General features: G+C 38.0%; 1 protein-coding gene across 21 annotated transcripts in view; it reads left to right on the plus strand.

The window, feature by feature from the left end:
- Cdc42bpa (CDC42 binding protein kinase alpha) overlaps nucleotides 1-15,182 on the plus strand; it is a 220,323-nt gene that overhangs the window by 97,186 nt on the left and 107,955 nt on the right. For all 21 annotated transcript variants that reach the window (XM_039090235.2, XM_039090251.2, XM_039090262.2 and 18 more), the window contains one exon: nucleotides 13,402-13,495. In XM_039090235.2, coding sequence (XP_038946163.1) covers nucleotides 13,402-13,495 — 94 coding nt within the window. The remainder of the gene's footprint in view (nucleotides 1-13,401; nucleotides 13,496-15,182) is intronic.

Raw genomic sequence — 15,182 nt, forward strand, 5'->3', positions numbered from 1 at the left:
CATAGCTCTGAGTGCCTCCAAACAGAAACTGGAGAGAGCATATACTAGCAGGTTGACAGCACACCTGAAAGCTCTAGAACAGAAGGAAGGAAATATACCGAAGAGGAGTAGAAGGCAGGAAATAATCAAGCTCAGAGCTGAAATCAACCAAGTAGAAACAAAAAGGACTATACAAAGAATCAACAAAAACAGGAGCTGGTTCTTTGAGAAAATCAACAAGATAGATAAACCCTTAGCCAAACTGACCAGAGGGCACAGAGACACTATCCAAATTAGCAAAATAAGAAATGAAAAGGGAGACATAACAGAAACTGAGAAATCCAAAAAATCATCAGATCCTACTACAAAAGCCTATATGCAGCAAAACTAGAAAATCTGGATGAAATCAACAATTTTTTAAGACAGATAATCAGGTACCAAAGTTAAATCAAGATCAGATAAACCATCTAAATAGTCCCAAAACTTGTAAAGGAATAGGAGCCATCATTAAAAGTCCAATCAATAAAAGCCCAGGACCAGATGTGTTTAGTGGTGAATTTCTATCAGACCTTCATAGAAGACCTAATTCCAATACTCTCCAAACTATCCACAAAATAGGAACAGAAGGAACACGACCCAGTTCATTTTATGAAGCCACAATTACACTGATACCTAAACCACACAAAGACCCAACAAACAACAAGAACTTCAGACCAATTTCCCTTATAGCCAAAGTACTCAATAAAATTCTAGCAAACCAAATCCAAGAACACATCAAAATTGATCATCAATCATGATCAAGTAGGCTTCATCCCAGGGATATAGGGATGGTTTACTATACAGAAATCCATCAGCATAATCCGCTATATAAACAAACCTTTTCAAAGGAAAGAAAGACATGATCATCTCATTAGATGCTGAAAAAGCATTTGATAAAACTCAACAGCACTTCATGTTAAAAGTCTTGGAAAGATCAGGAATTCAAAGCCCATCCCTAAACACAGTAAGTGCAATATATAGCAAACCAGTAGCCAACATCAAACTAAATGGAGAGAAACTTGAAGCAATCTCACTTAAATCAGGGACTAGACAGACAAGGCTGCCCATTCTCTCCCTACCTACTCAATATAGTACTTGAAGTTTAGCCCCAGCAATTAGACAACAGAAAGAGGTCAAAGAGATACAAATTGGAAAGGATGAAGTCAAAGTATCACTATGTGCAGATAATATGATAATATACTTCACTGGCCCCAGTAATTCCACCAGAAAAGTCCAAGTGGATCAAGGACCTCCACATAAAACCAGATGCACTGAAACTAGTAGAAGAGAAAGTGGGGAAGAGCCTTGAACACGTGGGCATAAGGGAAATTTTCCTGAACAGAATTGCCAAATGGGACCTCATAAAATTGCAAAGTTTCTGTAAGGCAAAGGACTCTGTCTTCAGGAAAAAAGGGCAAACAAAAGATTGGGAAAAGATCTTTACCAGTCCTACATCTGATAGAAGCTGATGAACAACTTCTGCAAAATGGCTGGATATAAAATGAACTCAAACAAATCAGTAGCTTTCTTCTACTCAAAGGATAATCAGGTTGAGAAAGAAATTAGAGAAATGACACCCTTCACAATAGCCACAAATAACATAAAATACCCTGATGTGACTCTAACCAAGCAAGTGAAAGCTCTCTATGACAAGAATTTCATGTCTCTGAAGAAAGAAATTGAAAATCTCAGAAGATGGAAAGATCTCCCATGCTCATGGATCAGCAGGATTAACATAGTAAAAATGGCCATCTTGCCAAAAACAATCTACAGATTCAATGCAATCACCATCAAAATTCCAACTCAATTCTTCATAGAGTTGGAAAGCAATGTGCAAATTCATTTGGAATAACAAAAAACCCAGGAGAGCAAAAACTATACTCAGCAATAAAAGAACTTCTGGGGGGAATTACCATTCCTGACCTCCAGCTGTATTACAGAACAATAGTGATAAAAACTGTGTGGTATTGGTACAGAGACAGACAGGTAAATCAATGGAACAGAATTGAAGACCCAGAGATGATCCCACACACCTATGGTCTCATGATTATTGACAAAGGAGCCAAAACCATCCAGTGGAAAAAGCATTTTCAACAAATGGTGCTTATTCAACTGGAGGTCAGCATGCGGAATAATGCAAATCAATCCGTTCTTATCACCTTGTACAAAGCTCAAGTCCAAGTGCATCAAGAACCTCCACATAAAACCAGATGCACTGAAACTAGTAGAAGAGAAAGTGGGGAAGAGCCTTGAACACGTGGGCATAGGGGAAATTTCCTGAACAGAATTGCCAAATGGGACCTCATGAAATTGCAAAGCTTCTGTAAGGCAAAGGACTCTGTCATTAGTACAAAAGGACAAACAAAAGATTGGGAAAAGATCTTTACCAATCCTACATCTGATAGAGGGCTAATACCCAATATATACAAAGAACTGAAGATGTTATACTGTAGAGAATCAAATAACCCTATTTAAAAAATGGTGTACATAACTAAACTAAGAATTCTCAACTGAAGAATATCAAATCGCCGAGAAGTACCTAAAGAAATGTTCAGCATCCTTAGTTATTAGGGAAATGCAAATCAAAACAACCCTGAGATTCCACCTCACACCAGTCAGAATGGCTAAGATAAAAAACTCAGGTGACAGCAGATGCTGGTGAGGATGCGGAGAAAGAGGAACACTCCTCCATTGTTGGTGGGACTGCAAGCTGGCACAACCACTCTGGAAATCAGTCTGGCAGTTCCTCAGAAAATTGGACATAGTGCTATCTGAGGACCCAGCTATACCACTCCTAGGCACATATCCAAAAGATGCTCCAACATATAACAAGGATGCATGCCCCACTATGTTCATAACAGCCTTATTTATAATAGCCAGAAGCTAGAAAGAACCCAGATGTCTTTCAGCTGGGAATAGATACAGGAAATATGATACATCTACACAACAGGGCACTACTCAGCTATTAAAACAATGACTTCATGAAATTTTAGGCAAATGGATGGAACTAGAAAATATCAACCTTAGTGTGGTAACTCAGTCACAAAAGAACACACATAGTATGCATTCACTTATAAGTGGCCAAATGCTTGGACTACCCACAATACAATTCAGAGACCATATGAAGCTCAAGAAGAAGGAAGTCCAAAATTTTGATGCTTCAGTTCTTCTTAGAAGGGGGAACAAAATACTCACAGGAGGAAATACGGAGACAAAGTGTGGAGCAGAGACTGAAGGAAAGGCCACCTAGATACTGCTGCACCTGGGGATCCATTCCATATGCAGCCACCAAACCCAGTCACTATTGCTGACGCCAAGAAGTGCTTGCTGACAGGAGCCTGATACGGATGTCTCCTGAGAGACTTTGCCAGAGCCTTATTAATACAGATTAATATGCTTGTAGCTAACCATCATGGTGAGCATGTGGACCTCAATGAAGGAGTTAGAGGAAGGACTGAAGGAGCTGAAGGGGTTTGCAACCCCATAGGATTAACAATATCAATCAACAAGTTCAACTCACTTGAACTCTCAGGGACTTAACCACCAACCAAAGATTACACATGGCTCCAGCCACATAGGTAGCAGAGGATGGCATTGTCTGGCATCAGTAGGAGGAGAAGCCCTTGGTCCTGTGAAGTCTCATTTCCCTATTGTAGGGGAATGCTGGGGTATTGAGGTGATGGTGAGTGGTTGGGAGGGGGAGCACCCTCATAGAAGAAGTGGGAAGGTGGAACCTGGAAAGTATTTACATATTTGCTATGTAAATACGTAAACTATTCAATAAAAAAAGAAATTATAACTCAGTTTTGAGAGGAAAACAATAAACACCAAAACAACAACAACAATAATAATCGACTGATAGAAATCCTAAATGACTAAAGAACAATAACTTAGCAAAGCTCTTATTTTGATGGAATTTGTAAAGAAAATACCTTTGAAATGAATTAAGATAAATATCCCCTCAGTGAAAGAGAAGTTATGAAAAAACAAAACCAAGCAAACAAACCTAAACTTAATGCAAATGGGAATTATTTTTAAGAAGATTTATGTGTTTAAGTGTTTCTTCATGAATGTTTGTGCACCACAGTCATGCCTGATCCCCTCTGAGGCCAGAAGAGGGCGTTAGGATCTCTGGAACAGGAGTTTAGGATGTCGTAAGTCATCATGTGGGTGCTGCTAGCTCAGCTCCAGCTCCTCCAAGAGCAGAAAGTGCTCTTAACCTCAGTCAACTTTTCATCCTGCCTCTATCACTCATGGAGTCGTTAAGAGCGAAAAATCCAGCATTTTGAAGAAAAATATATATACTAAAGACCTTCAGGAGCAGGAATTTGAATATAAGTTAAGGAAATTAACCTCATGTAGGAGAGAGGGGGCGGGGTGGGTAAAATTTTTCTTGTCGGGAAAAAAATAAGGCAAAATTAAAATTCAAATTGGAACAGAAAGTTTCAGTCCCAGAAAATCAAAGCTAGCATATCATAATCAAAGTGTGGAGTGCAAAAATATGTAGTCCTCACAGCTGGCTTTATGTTTGCAGAAAACAGATAAATGGTTTCAGACACTTTTCAGACCACAGAGGCTAAGAGACATTGGAATATTCTTAGATGATTGACAACATCTGTTTGACAGAATTCATATTCAGTAGCCATTTCTTCCTGTAATTTTAGATATTTTACCATGTAGAAATTTTCCTGAACTTTCCTCACAAGAAATCTTCAACAACACACTTCAGAATTTGAGAAAATTGTAACAGAAGGAAATCTGGACTTTCTGGAAGGAAAAAGAGAACAATAAATAGTAAAATTATCAGTCTATACACTCCATTTTCTCTATTATATTCCTGAACACATGTGTTCATTTACAGCAGAAGTTAGCTGAGGCACTCAAGGATGAATCTGCCTTGTGCAGCGACTGTAGCATAATGGACTGTGTGCACCGTTAGTTCCATTGTAGTTACCGACTCCAACGGACTTTCAAATAAAGTCAAACTAGGGAGTGGGAGAACAAGTGGCTTATATGGGAAAGCAAAATAAAAAATAAGTTTATTATTAAACTTTGCAATGACAAAGCCTTATGATCAAAAATGCTTTAAACATTTATGGTATCCAAAAATTAAAAAGTGAGCAGACAGACTTGCAGGTATAAATAGGACATGTAGAAATGTAGAGAAATTCAGGAGATGTTATTCCAGTGAAGTCTTTTGAAGTGGAAACTTAGGGTTCTGTGGAAGTCAGTTCTGTTGGATGGTGCTTTCCTGGGGCAAACAGGTGAAGGAGTGTTTTCCCGAAGGGGACACAGATGAAAGGATGTTTTGCTAAAGCAAGCACATGAAAGGACACATGATGAAGGGTTCTTCACTAACAACACATATGTATTGGTTCACTTTACATTGCGTAGCTGAGCTCTATTTGTTGTGAGTCCATAGAGGGAAACCCACCATAAATCTTTCAGTGAGGTTCCTGAGGCTGCTTGGTACTTCTGAGGACTGGGGCTGATTGGCAGAGTGATGTCAGCCGAGATAGACTCACATGCTGAGGAAAGACTCATGATGAAGCCCGAGACTGGTGGAGGATAAGTGATGTTTGGAGGGAGGATAAATATGATCCAGAGGACAGTGGCTGGGGCTCAGCTCTGAGATCTAAGGCAAACCTCATTGCACATAAAATCCCGAGGGAAGGTACAGGTGAATGGGGGAAGTGGTGCAAACAATGTCCTGTTGAATCAGTTGGCCGTTGGTAAAGGCATAGACTAATCTACATCTCCGAGGGTTTCTTCTTTTCCACTGACTTTTCAAGGGACTTTTTACTGGGTATGGATCAGGAGGTTACTGTCACATGACACCCCCTTTCTTAGTCATTATTTAGAAACACTTAATATGACATTTGTAATTTAGACATGAAATGTGTATAAATACCACAAAGGAGTTTATCAGTCATTATTGCTTTGAATATTCATCAAACTATATTTACTGATAATTGATTAAATTCAATCCTCTTTTCCTTTATTCTGTTCCTTCTGTCTCCTTATTTCCCATACCTGGTCTTCCCCAGTTTCCTTTTCTATAATGGATTTAGGTATCTTAAGGTAAGAGTGCATAAGATTAATTGATACCAAGATCTGAAAAGGAACAGAGACTCATAATGATTAAGACACTGTGTTTGAGGAGCTGGTTAAGAGTGTGTGTGTACTCTCTTGCAGAGGACCTCAGTTCACTTCCCAGCACCCACCCTCGGTGACTGTTAACCACATGTAAGTTCAGCTCCAGGGGAATCCCATGTCCTCTTCTGGCCTCCATTACCTACTCATACAAGACACATGTGCACACACATAACTGAAATAAAGACTTCTAGAGGAAGTCTGTCTACAAGTAACGAAGGACTAGTTGGATGGCTCTGTGCGTAAAGTGCTTGTCTGTACCCTAAGCTAAGCCTGGGACCAGGGTGGAAGGAGAGAATTGACCGAAGAAAGCTGTCCCCTGACTTCCACAGACTGTATGCTATGCTGCCCCAATAGCAATAATAAAATATATATATATATATATATATATATATATATATATATATATATATAAATATATATATATAAAATAAACTTAACCAGGGGAAAAACTTCCCATTTCAATTGACACATTTCTATATTTTTTATGTTAACCATTTTTCCTTGTGGAAAAAAAAATCTGGAGTTTCAGAGCAGGTTAATATCTTTAGGGCTACAACACTATCTTTTCATCAACAAAACTTTGTTTTTGAAGGTGAATTGAGTAGATTTGGGATAATGTACTGATTTCCTGTCCTCCTCCTCCTCCTCCACCTCCTCTTCCTCCTCCTTCTTCTTCTTCATCATCATCATCACTACGGCGTTTAGATAGTAGCTCATATAAATCTTAAATTACAATGTATTTTTAGAAGTGCATTACTAATTCCCAGACCAAAACCCAGTTAACTTACTCGATTTCTGCATACTCCCATTTCTCCTTTATATAATTTGTTCCATATTCAAGACTCAGAAATTTCAATTTCTATTAACCTTCTCTCCTTGATTTTATAATATAATTTAATAATATGTTATAGTAAAGCATATCTATAGGTCACAGGAAGTAGGTCAGTCCTGCTTAAATAGGACTTGTTGGGGAAAATCCCCTATAATAAACACAGAGCGGTTTTCATCCACTGCCTCTTAGAATTGCATGAAGAGTTAAGTGTGTTACAGCCTTTTCTGGGTTTTGGGCTGATGTTGTCTCCCTTAGCATGGGTTTTGGAGATAATTGGCCAGTTATCCACTTGATAGTGGAAAAATCATCACCAGTATGTATTCTTGAAATGTTTTGTAGCCTAAAGCTCAAAGAAGACTTAATTTTATCTACCCCCTTTCTCTACAGGTACAGTAGTTCTGGCAAAGTTACCTTTAACATTCAGTCCAGTTTGATTTCAGTGCAGTGTGATTTTTAAAATACATAGTATATAAAGGAGAAGTATAGTGTAATCAAAAAGTAAAAATATGTTCCTTTGGGTGAGTGTTCTTCCAAATTATATGACCAATACAGATGTAGGAAGGATGCCATGGTGCTCACGAGAAAGGGAAATACATGTCTTAGCCCAGACCCCAGTGCCAGTGCCTGGGGGGCGTTCTGACTCAGGACATGGTGTGGCCTGTGTAGTGGAGTTAAATAACCTCTCTACTTACTTCGAAGGTTAGTCAGAGTTAAAAACTACCACTGTGTAGGTTAAATAATACCACTAAATTTACACTTCATTGTTACCAGGATAATGTTTTTATAATCATGCTTCTGGCCTCCTGTCTATGTACCATTGAATGTTTTAAACGTATTTCCCTGTTATAAAAATGTGTCCTTGTGAATACCACTTTTGCTCTGTTTTAGGCAATGCTGTTCTGAGATAGGCAAGTCTCGCCTATTGGACTGGAGTAGCCTTAATATGCTCTTCTTTTTAAACCCAATGTTAATGTTTTTGCTTAATAAGGAGTTACTGATTTTAAAAAACTATAAATAATTGGTTACACTCATTCAAATTGGAGAGACTGAGATAATGTAATTCTGAGGATAATATAGAAATTTTATAATTTCTGAGCACTTCTCTTACTTTTCACAGATTGTAAAGACTGTGACTGACGTCTTGCCTTGGTTTTCCTTTACTCCTTTATTGACAGTGCTTGGAATCTGCTTGTCCAGCTGCTATCTTATTATAAGATGAAGCTGATTCAGACTCGTTCTGAACCCAGATGCCATTTTGCTTGTTATATCAGGAAGTAGATTATCATCCTGTTTCTACTTACCAGTCACTGGGTTCTCTAGGAGCAGAAACTGAACCCGTTTGGGTCAGAAGGATGTTCATTAGGAATGAACACCCATGGAAGGGAATTGGAGGACCAGGATTATTGTGTGGAAAAAGCTATTGAAAGCCAAAGCTTCAGGTGGCCCTACTTGGAGTTCTGGAGGCTTTGTGGCCTTCTATGTCATTGTTAACTTGGTCAAAATTGTTTGACCTTTGTCTTTATACATCAGTTATTCAGAATATATGATTTGTTCCAAGAAAGGGATGGGAGGTTGGGAAGAGGCTGCCTAGAATTCTGAAGGTGATGCATGTAGGAATCAAAATATCACACAATACCTCATAATGTGTGCATACACAGTGTGAGTGAAAAATGATTATGTTGGCAAGGAGCTCCTCTCTCTGAAGCTTGCTCTGTAGGGGCAGCTCTATATAATTTCTTTAAGGCTTTGTCTTTCTGCTATTTATTCCCCTGTGTCTGGTGTCATGACATTTAATTCCATGTCTTTTAGGACTTAGGAAGCTCACACAGTTTATAAGGGCTGTTATGGGCTCTCTTAAGCTGGGTAGGCTCGTTAGAGCTCTGCTCTCCCTCACACCCGCTCTCACTGATGCTGCCACTTCATGCTTCACTACAGCCACATATGCTTGAGACCTTGTAAATGCTACTTATTGCTGAGCCAAAAAATACTTGCTTATGTACCTGCCTCTAATTTTTACTTTTCTTTGCTAATACCTTGATTCTATTTCAGTATATTCCAAATACTAGATAATCATATTTTAAGTATTCTCATAAATCAGATGATATATCATTCATGGAAGACAAGTGCTATACTATTGAACCATAAATTTAGACTCCAAATATGACTCTTAAAAATTCAGTTAGACATCTTTATGGACCTTTGGGGTGTGAATTAGTAACAGGAATAATCAGGTTTGTGACTCGCTCCCTACATGTGCAGAAGTTTTGCTTCTATGATGTTGTCGAAAAGCTGAGGAGATTTGTGGAATTCTAGTCACCAACAACAACTCTTTTCCCTTTCTTTTTGGTTTCTGTCATCTTGTTAAATGGCCTAATAATCTGAGGTTAGAAGTTAGACTAAGTAGGAAAAACTGGAATTTGTGGCTTTTTTTTGGAAAGAAAAACTAACACACAGAATTAATGAAGTAGACCTGCTGTCCCAGGCTACAGAGCCACATCCAGTCATCATTGACATGACATCCTCTTCTGCTGGAGGAAGCCAGGGTTTTATGTAAAGCTGCGTAGTTCAGAGATTTATATCAAAATGGTCAGGCTTATCTGCTCTTTACTCTAGAAATTGTTTCTTGGGAAAAATAAAAAAGGAATAACTAACACAAACCAAGAATGGAGGAAAACAGCATTGGTGTATTTACTGAGAAACGGTGGCAGAAGCCATAAGGCTATGGCAAGCAAGCAAGTTCCTGGGGATGGCCTGTGGTGTCCATGCTGCACTCTGGAGAGGCACGGCCCACACTTCATCCACGATCGCTTCTCGCAATGGTGCGCCTTTCCTGCCACCGCCACATAGTATAATGATTCCTGGGTGTCAGCCCACCCACCCTTTTGGGCAAATTTCCTACAGATCATCAGGAAGGCGAACTTTCATGAATTAATGCTGTTTAGATGAATTAATGACTTTATAGAATAATTTTAGGAAGAATGTTTAAGGAGACGTTTTGCCAGAAAGATGTAATAAAGTTAGAATCAAGAATAATATGCATACTCCTTATAGAATAGTAAATAAAGGCTGCATTATAAGGAATACAACAAGCTTTCATTAATTACACTAAGAAGAAATAGGCTTGGGACACATTTGTGATCAAAGAAAAACATTAATTCTTGGTCAGGTCCAAGGATGAAGCCACAGGTATGCACTCTGATAAAGCAAGGTCATGTGACACTGTTACTTTGAACTTGTAATGAGCTTATAGAATGAAACACTGTTTTGAACTAACTATAAGCTTTCTTCTGTAATTCCCCTTTTATGTAACATTTTATCTATGAGGTAATTTTATAAAGAACTTTTGTCCAAAAAGGTATAAATTGCCAGGGAGAAGAAATATAGTGTAGCTTTTGGAACTCCTGCTCCATCCACCAAATGTATATTCTGTCTGTCTATATGTAGATACATATATAGGTATGTAGATATATGTGTATGTATGTAAGTATGCATGTGCACTTTATGAAATTGATGTAACATGTGGTTGGGCTCAGCCAGAGAGAAAGAGAGAAAAAGTGCATGTGTGTGCGTGTGTGTGTGTTTTGAGTCTCTGGCCTTTGAGCCAGAGAGAAAAGAACCCAGATAACTAAGCCTTTTTTCTTAATCCCTTGCTACTTCAGCAGGAGTTAAATTGCTTGAAGCCAGCAGCTCCTGGCCATAGAATAGCAGAGTTAAAGAGAAGGTTAAATGGCCAAAAGTCAGCAGTCACTGACTCCATACCCCCTTTCTTCAGGAGCTGGGTGCTGGGCTAGCCCCTGGCAGTTAATGAAATGATTTGTTTGAAGTTATAATCCAACAGAATGTGTCCATGTTTTCAAACCATAGGACAGTTAAAATTTTTAACATATGTGATAGGTTAATTAATAGATATAAATAAATAAAAGGTGCAACAGCAGTAATGTAAAAATATGAATAAAGTATTTAATGTCACAGTAATCAAAGAAATAAATACTGTGTTAGGAGATTGACAAAGGTTAAAGTGATCGATACTCCCTATCATTGTTACAGATACTTTTTCACTGTTGACTAAGTTGAAACTTTGTAACTATTTTTCCCCCTGGCAATGATATGTTCATTTGTTTGTTTTCCTCAAAAGCTTGATGTATGTCTAAACATCTATTTTTATCCAAATCACTTATGAATTTATCAAAAGGAAATAATCTGGAATGTGACTCATTTACTTTATGTGAAAACATTGATTATAATATTTTTATGAAGATTGTTGTATGTTGTATTGTTGTGTCTGTTGCAGTGTTGTCCTTAGTAGGAAAAGTGAAAGTAATAGACAGCACAGGGAAATAAAGAGCTTCTGGCAGGCACAGGCAGACACAATGATACAGTTCTAGAACACCTTCAGAAGAAATTATTCCGTTCCATGCAGTTCCAGCCTTTGGTTTAGCTGCTGGAGCGAAGTCCTGTTCATTATCATTGTCAGAAGCCTCTCAAGTCCTGAAATGCCCAGATAAAGGACACTGTTGATTTTATGAATTTATTTAGCATAGCAACAGTTGTGCCCAGCAGTCTGTACTGGGTGCTGCAGACTTGGCAGGGAGGAGGGTAGACACACTGTGGGCCTTCATAGCTCTTTCTGGGTAGAAGAGAAATAGATGTTAGTCAACCAACCAGTAACACTTGGTTTGAAACTACACTTTTGGGGGAGACACGAAAGGTGAAGAGTGATTTATGACAGTTTCTTTTCTGAGACGGGGGAAGCCTTGGTTAGTGATTATCCCTTCTCTCCTGTAGCCCAGAGCGACCTTAAACTTCTGATTTTCCATAGTGCTGAGATAACAGGCAGTTAGCTTGAAACTGTATTTGTTAGCTGTGCCTTACAGAGATCACAATGGAAATTAAAAAAGATATAAGATATAATAAGAGAAAATAAAAGTGTCCTATATTAGAAAATCTCCAATCTTAAACGAAAATATTTGAAAAGGAATGAGGGGAAGATAAATTAAGTCTCTAGTTCAAGAACTTGGGAAAGAAAGCAAAATTAGCTTTAATTACAGAGAAGAAAAAGGTAAAAATGAAGTTAAGTAATATGGATGAAAAATACAGAAATAAGGGAGGCTTAATAGCCAAATGGTAGTATATTAAAAGTCAATAAAAACACAAATACCATTAAAAGCCATTAGTGTAACCACTAGTACATTGTCACTAAAGACAGATGCCTCGTTTGAATGTTGATAGATAGTATAGAATATGGGACCTAGAGGTAGACTGTCTGGCAGGAAATCCTGATGGTGGCCTTTAGTATAAACTGTGTGGTTTAGCTTCCCTCTCTGTGGACAGGTAATGATGTGGGTAGGATGGATATCAAGCACTTAGGTACTGTATGGGGATCTTATAAAAAGTGCAGGAAAAGCTGGGTATGGTGGCTGACATCTATAGTTTCAGCACAACTGGAGTCTGCAGCAAGAGAACTGCCAGGAGTTCCAACCAGTGTAGGTTACAGGGTTTGAAGTTGTCGTGTTTCAGAGTGAGGCTCTGCCTCCAAGTGTAAACCAACCAAACAACAATGGCAAAAATAACAATGATACAAACACACCTTAGAGAAGTGGATACAATATACGTTTTATTAGAAAAGATCAAAACCACTGTATTCCGTTCTAGTAGAGACAGAGGTTATGTGGTAAGTGAAGAATGTTTAAAGAAGTGAACTTCACAATGCAGTCCTCTCCAGGAGGCTGCTGCTGTCTGTTGGGCTCTTACCTTCCTCTGCAAGGTTAATGAGGCACATAAGCTAAAAGTGCAGGCACTAGACTGCAGTGACATGCCTGTGTGACTGTCCTCTCAATAGAGAGTGCTTTCATTCCCAAAAGTATTTCCAGAATGAAAACTACCAGAATTACTGAAGCAATAAGTGCTTTAGAAAATTTTAATATGAATCACAGCTAGTGTGGAACTGGCAAAACATATTTTTCTTAGAATATTTTTAAAAAGATTTATTTATTTACTATATACACATATATGTATGTATGTATATACATAAACACATGTGTAAATATATGTGTGTTTGCTTTGTTTTCATGATCCCATTACAGATGGTTGTGAGCCACCATGTGGTTGCTGGGATTTGAACTCAGGACCTCTGGAAGAACAGACAGTGCTCTTAACCGCTGAGCCATCTTGCCAGCCTTTTAAGTCTTTTAGTCTTTTTTTTTTTTTTTTGCAGGGTGAAACAGGTTTCTCTGTGTAGAACCTAGCTGTCCTGGAACGCACTCTGTAGACCAATTTAGCCTTGAAATCAAAGATTCAATTGCCTCTCTTAGAATATTTTTTAAAAGGTTGTTGAAGTTTTTCATGTACAATTATCTGACTGTGTTCCAACTAAAACTTAAATGTATTTTTTTCAGAGACATCAAACCTGACAATATATTGATGGATATGAATGGACATATTCGTTTAGCAGATTTTGGTTCTTGTCTGAAGCTGATGGAAGATGGAACGGTAAATAAGCACTTACCGTAACTGTGAATTGGTCTCCTCACAGACACTTCCCTTTCTGTGTCTTGTGCGTTCTAGAGGCCCCTGCTTGCACTGACTGTCTGCCAGGCATCATGTGTATGTGTCCCACCTCCTTCCACAGAGCTTGGCTGCAGTAGGGCTTGCTCCCACAGTTACCTACCTGCTTGCAATAGCCAGCCTAAGAATGGCTCTTTAAGAATCGCGTGTCTTCTTTTGTGGCTGATGCCTGTTATTTACTTGAAATGTTCCTAAGTTTTTAGAGTGATAAATAAGTTTCATATAGAAAAATAAAACATAACTCCATCCTCATTTGTCCTTTTTATCTAATTATATACTTGTTCTGAGGGACAGCATTCTGCAAAAGAACTTTCTCTTTTCAAGAAGACTCTAGGCAACACGAGTTTTGTGTTCCTATTTGCTTAGATTTTGCTGATTAAATTCTTAAATTTATATTCCATTTTAAAGTGTATACTCTCAAATTTTACTGCTTTTTTATAGGTATGATGTGTGTGTGTATGTGCGTGCGTGTGCATGTGTGTATTATATGTACGTGCATGTGGTGGTCAAAGGACAACTAGGTCCTCGCTTCCCACCTTATAGACTTTCTTGTCCACCACTCTGTACATCGGGCTGGCTAGTCCATACCTTCCGGGAATCCGTCTGTCTCTGCTTCCCGTATTACAGCAGAAGACTGTACTAAGCTACCTAGGCTGTCTTTGAACTTCCGATCCTGCATTCTCAGCCTCCTGAGCCGCAGTCACCAGCCTGGCTGAGGTGTGCCTTTTACTGTTCCTATTATCTTATTAATTTGGTGGGAGCTTCTGGTTTACATTATCAGAACGTAGTCCTGACTTGTTTTAGAGCTTTGTTACATCTTTTGGATTTGTTGAAATTTACTTTATATTTTTATAACAGTCAACTTTTTGTGCATTCCATTTTGTTTGAGGAGAATACATTTTCTCTAATTTTTAGTACCAGAGTTCTATACAAATCCGTAATATAAAACTGATTTTGTTTTTGTATTTTATATTATTATGGGTTTTCTTTGTTATCCATTATTTAAAAATTCTGAATATGGTAGATTTTTTAATTTTTCCTTCATATTATTAATACTTTACACATCTCCTTTGTAACTTACTATTTGATGAAATACGACCTTTCACAGTATAGTTTCTTTTGCATTACAATGATGAATTAAAATTATCTTAATAATTTGGCTAATATTTCTATTACTGCTTTAAATTTCTTTTGTTTAATTTATGTGTAATTCATCTTTTCATTCCATCACTTTCAATTGTGTGCTTCCATTTTGTCTTTATCTTGCTTAAATAAATTATTTAACTCCTTTTTCTCTCATTTATTCATTCTATTTTACTCCCTTCCCAGTGTTAAGTCTCTGTCCTTTAACAGGTGATTGAATTCATGCTTGGGTCTGAGTCAGACCCTGCTGTGTGTTGTTAATGTAGGTTTCCCTTACTTTCTGCCAGAGCACTTTTGATTCCCTTTTCTCTCCTGCCTCCTGCTGTGCACTTCAAGTTTAGCTTTCTCACTCTTTATCCTTAGAAGGTAACATTTTATTTTAAATATTTTAATGCTTCTCTTTCGTTATTTTAAAAAATATTTATAGTTTACTGAACTGTAAGTTAATCATTTTTTCTCACTACATTCT

This window comes from Rattus norvegicus, chromosome 13, assembly GCF_036323735.1.
Source record: "Rattus norvegicus strain BN/NHsdMcwi chromosome 13, GRCr8, whole genome shotgun sequence".
Taxonomy (NCBI): Eukaryota; Metazoa; Chordata; class Mammalia; order Rodentia; family Muridae; genus Rattus; species Rattus norvegicus.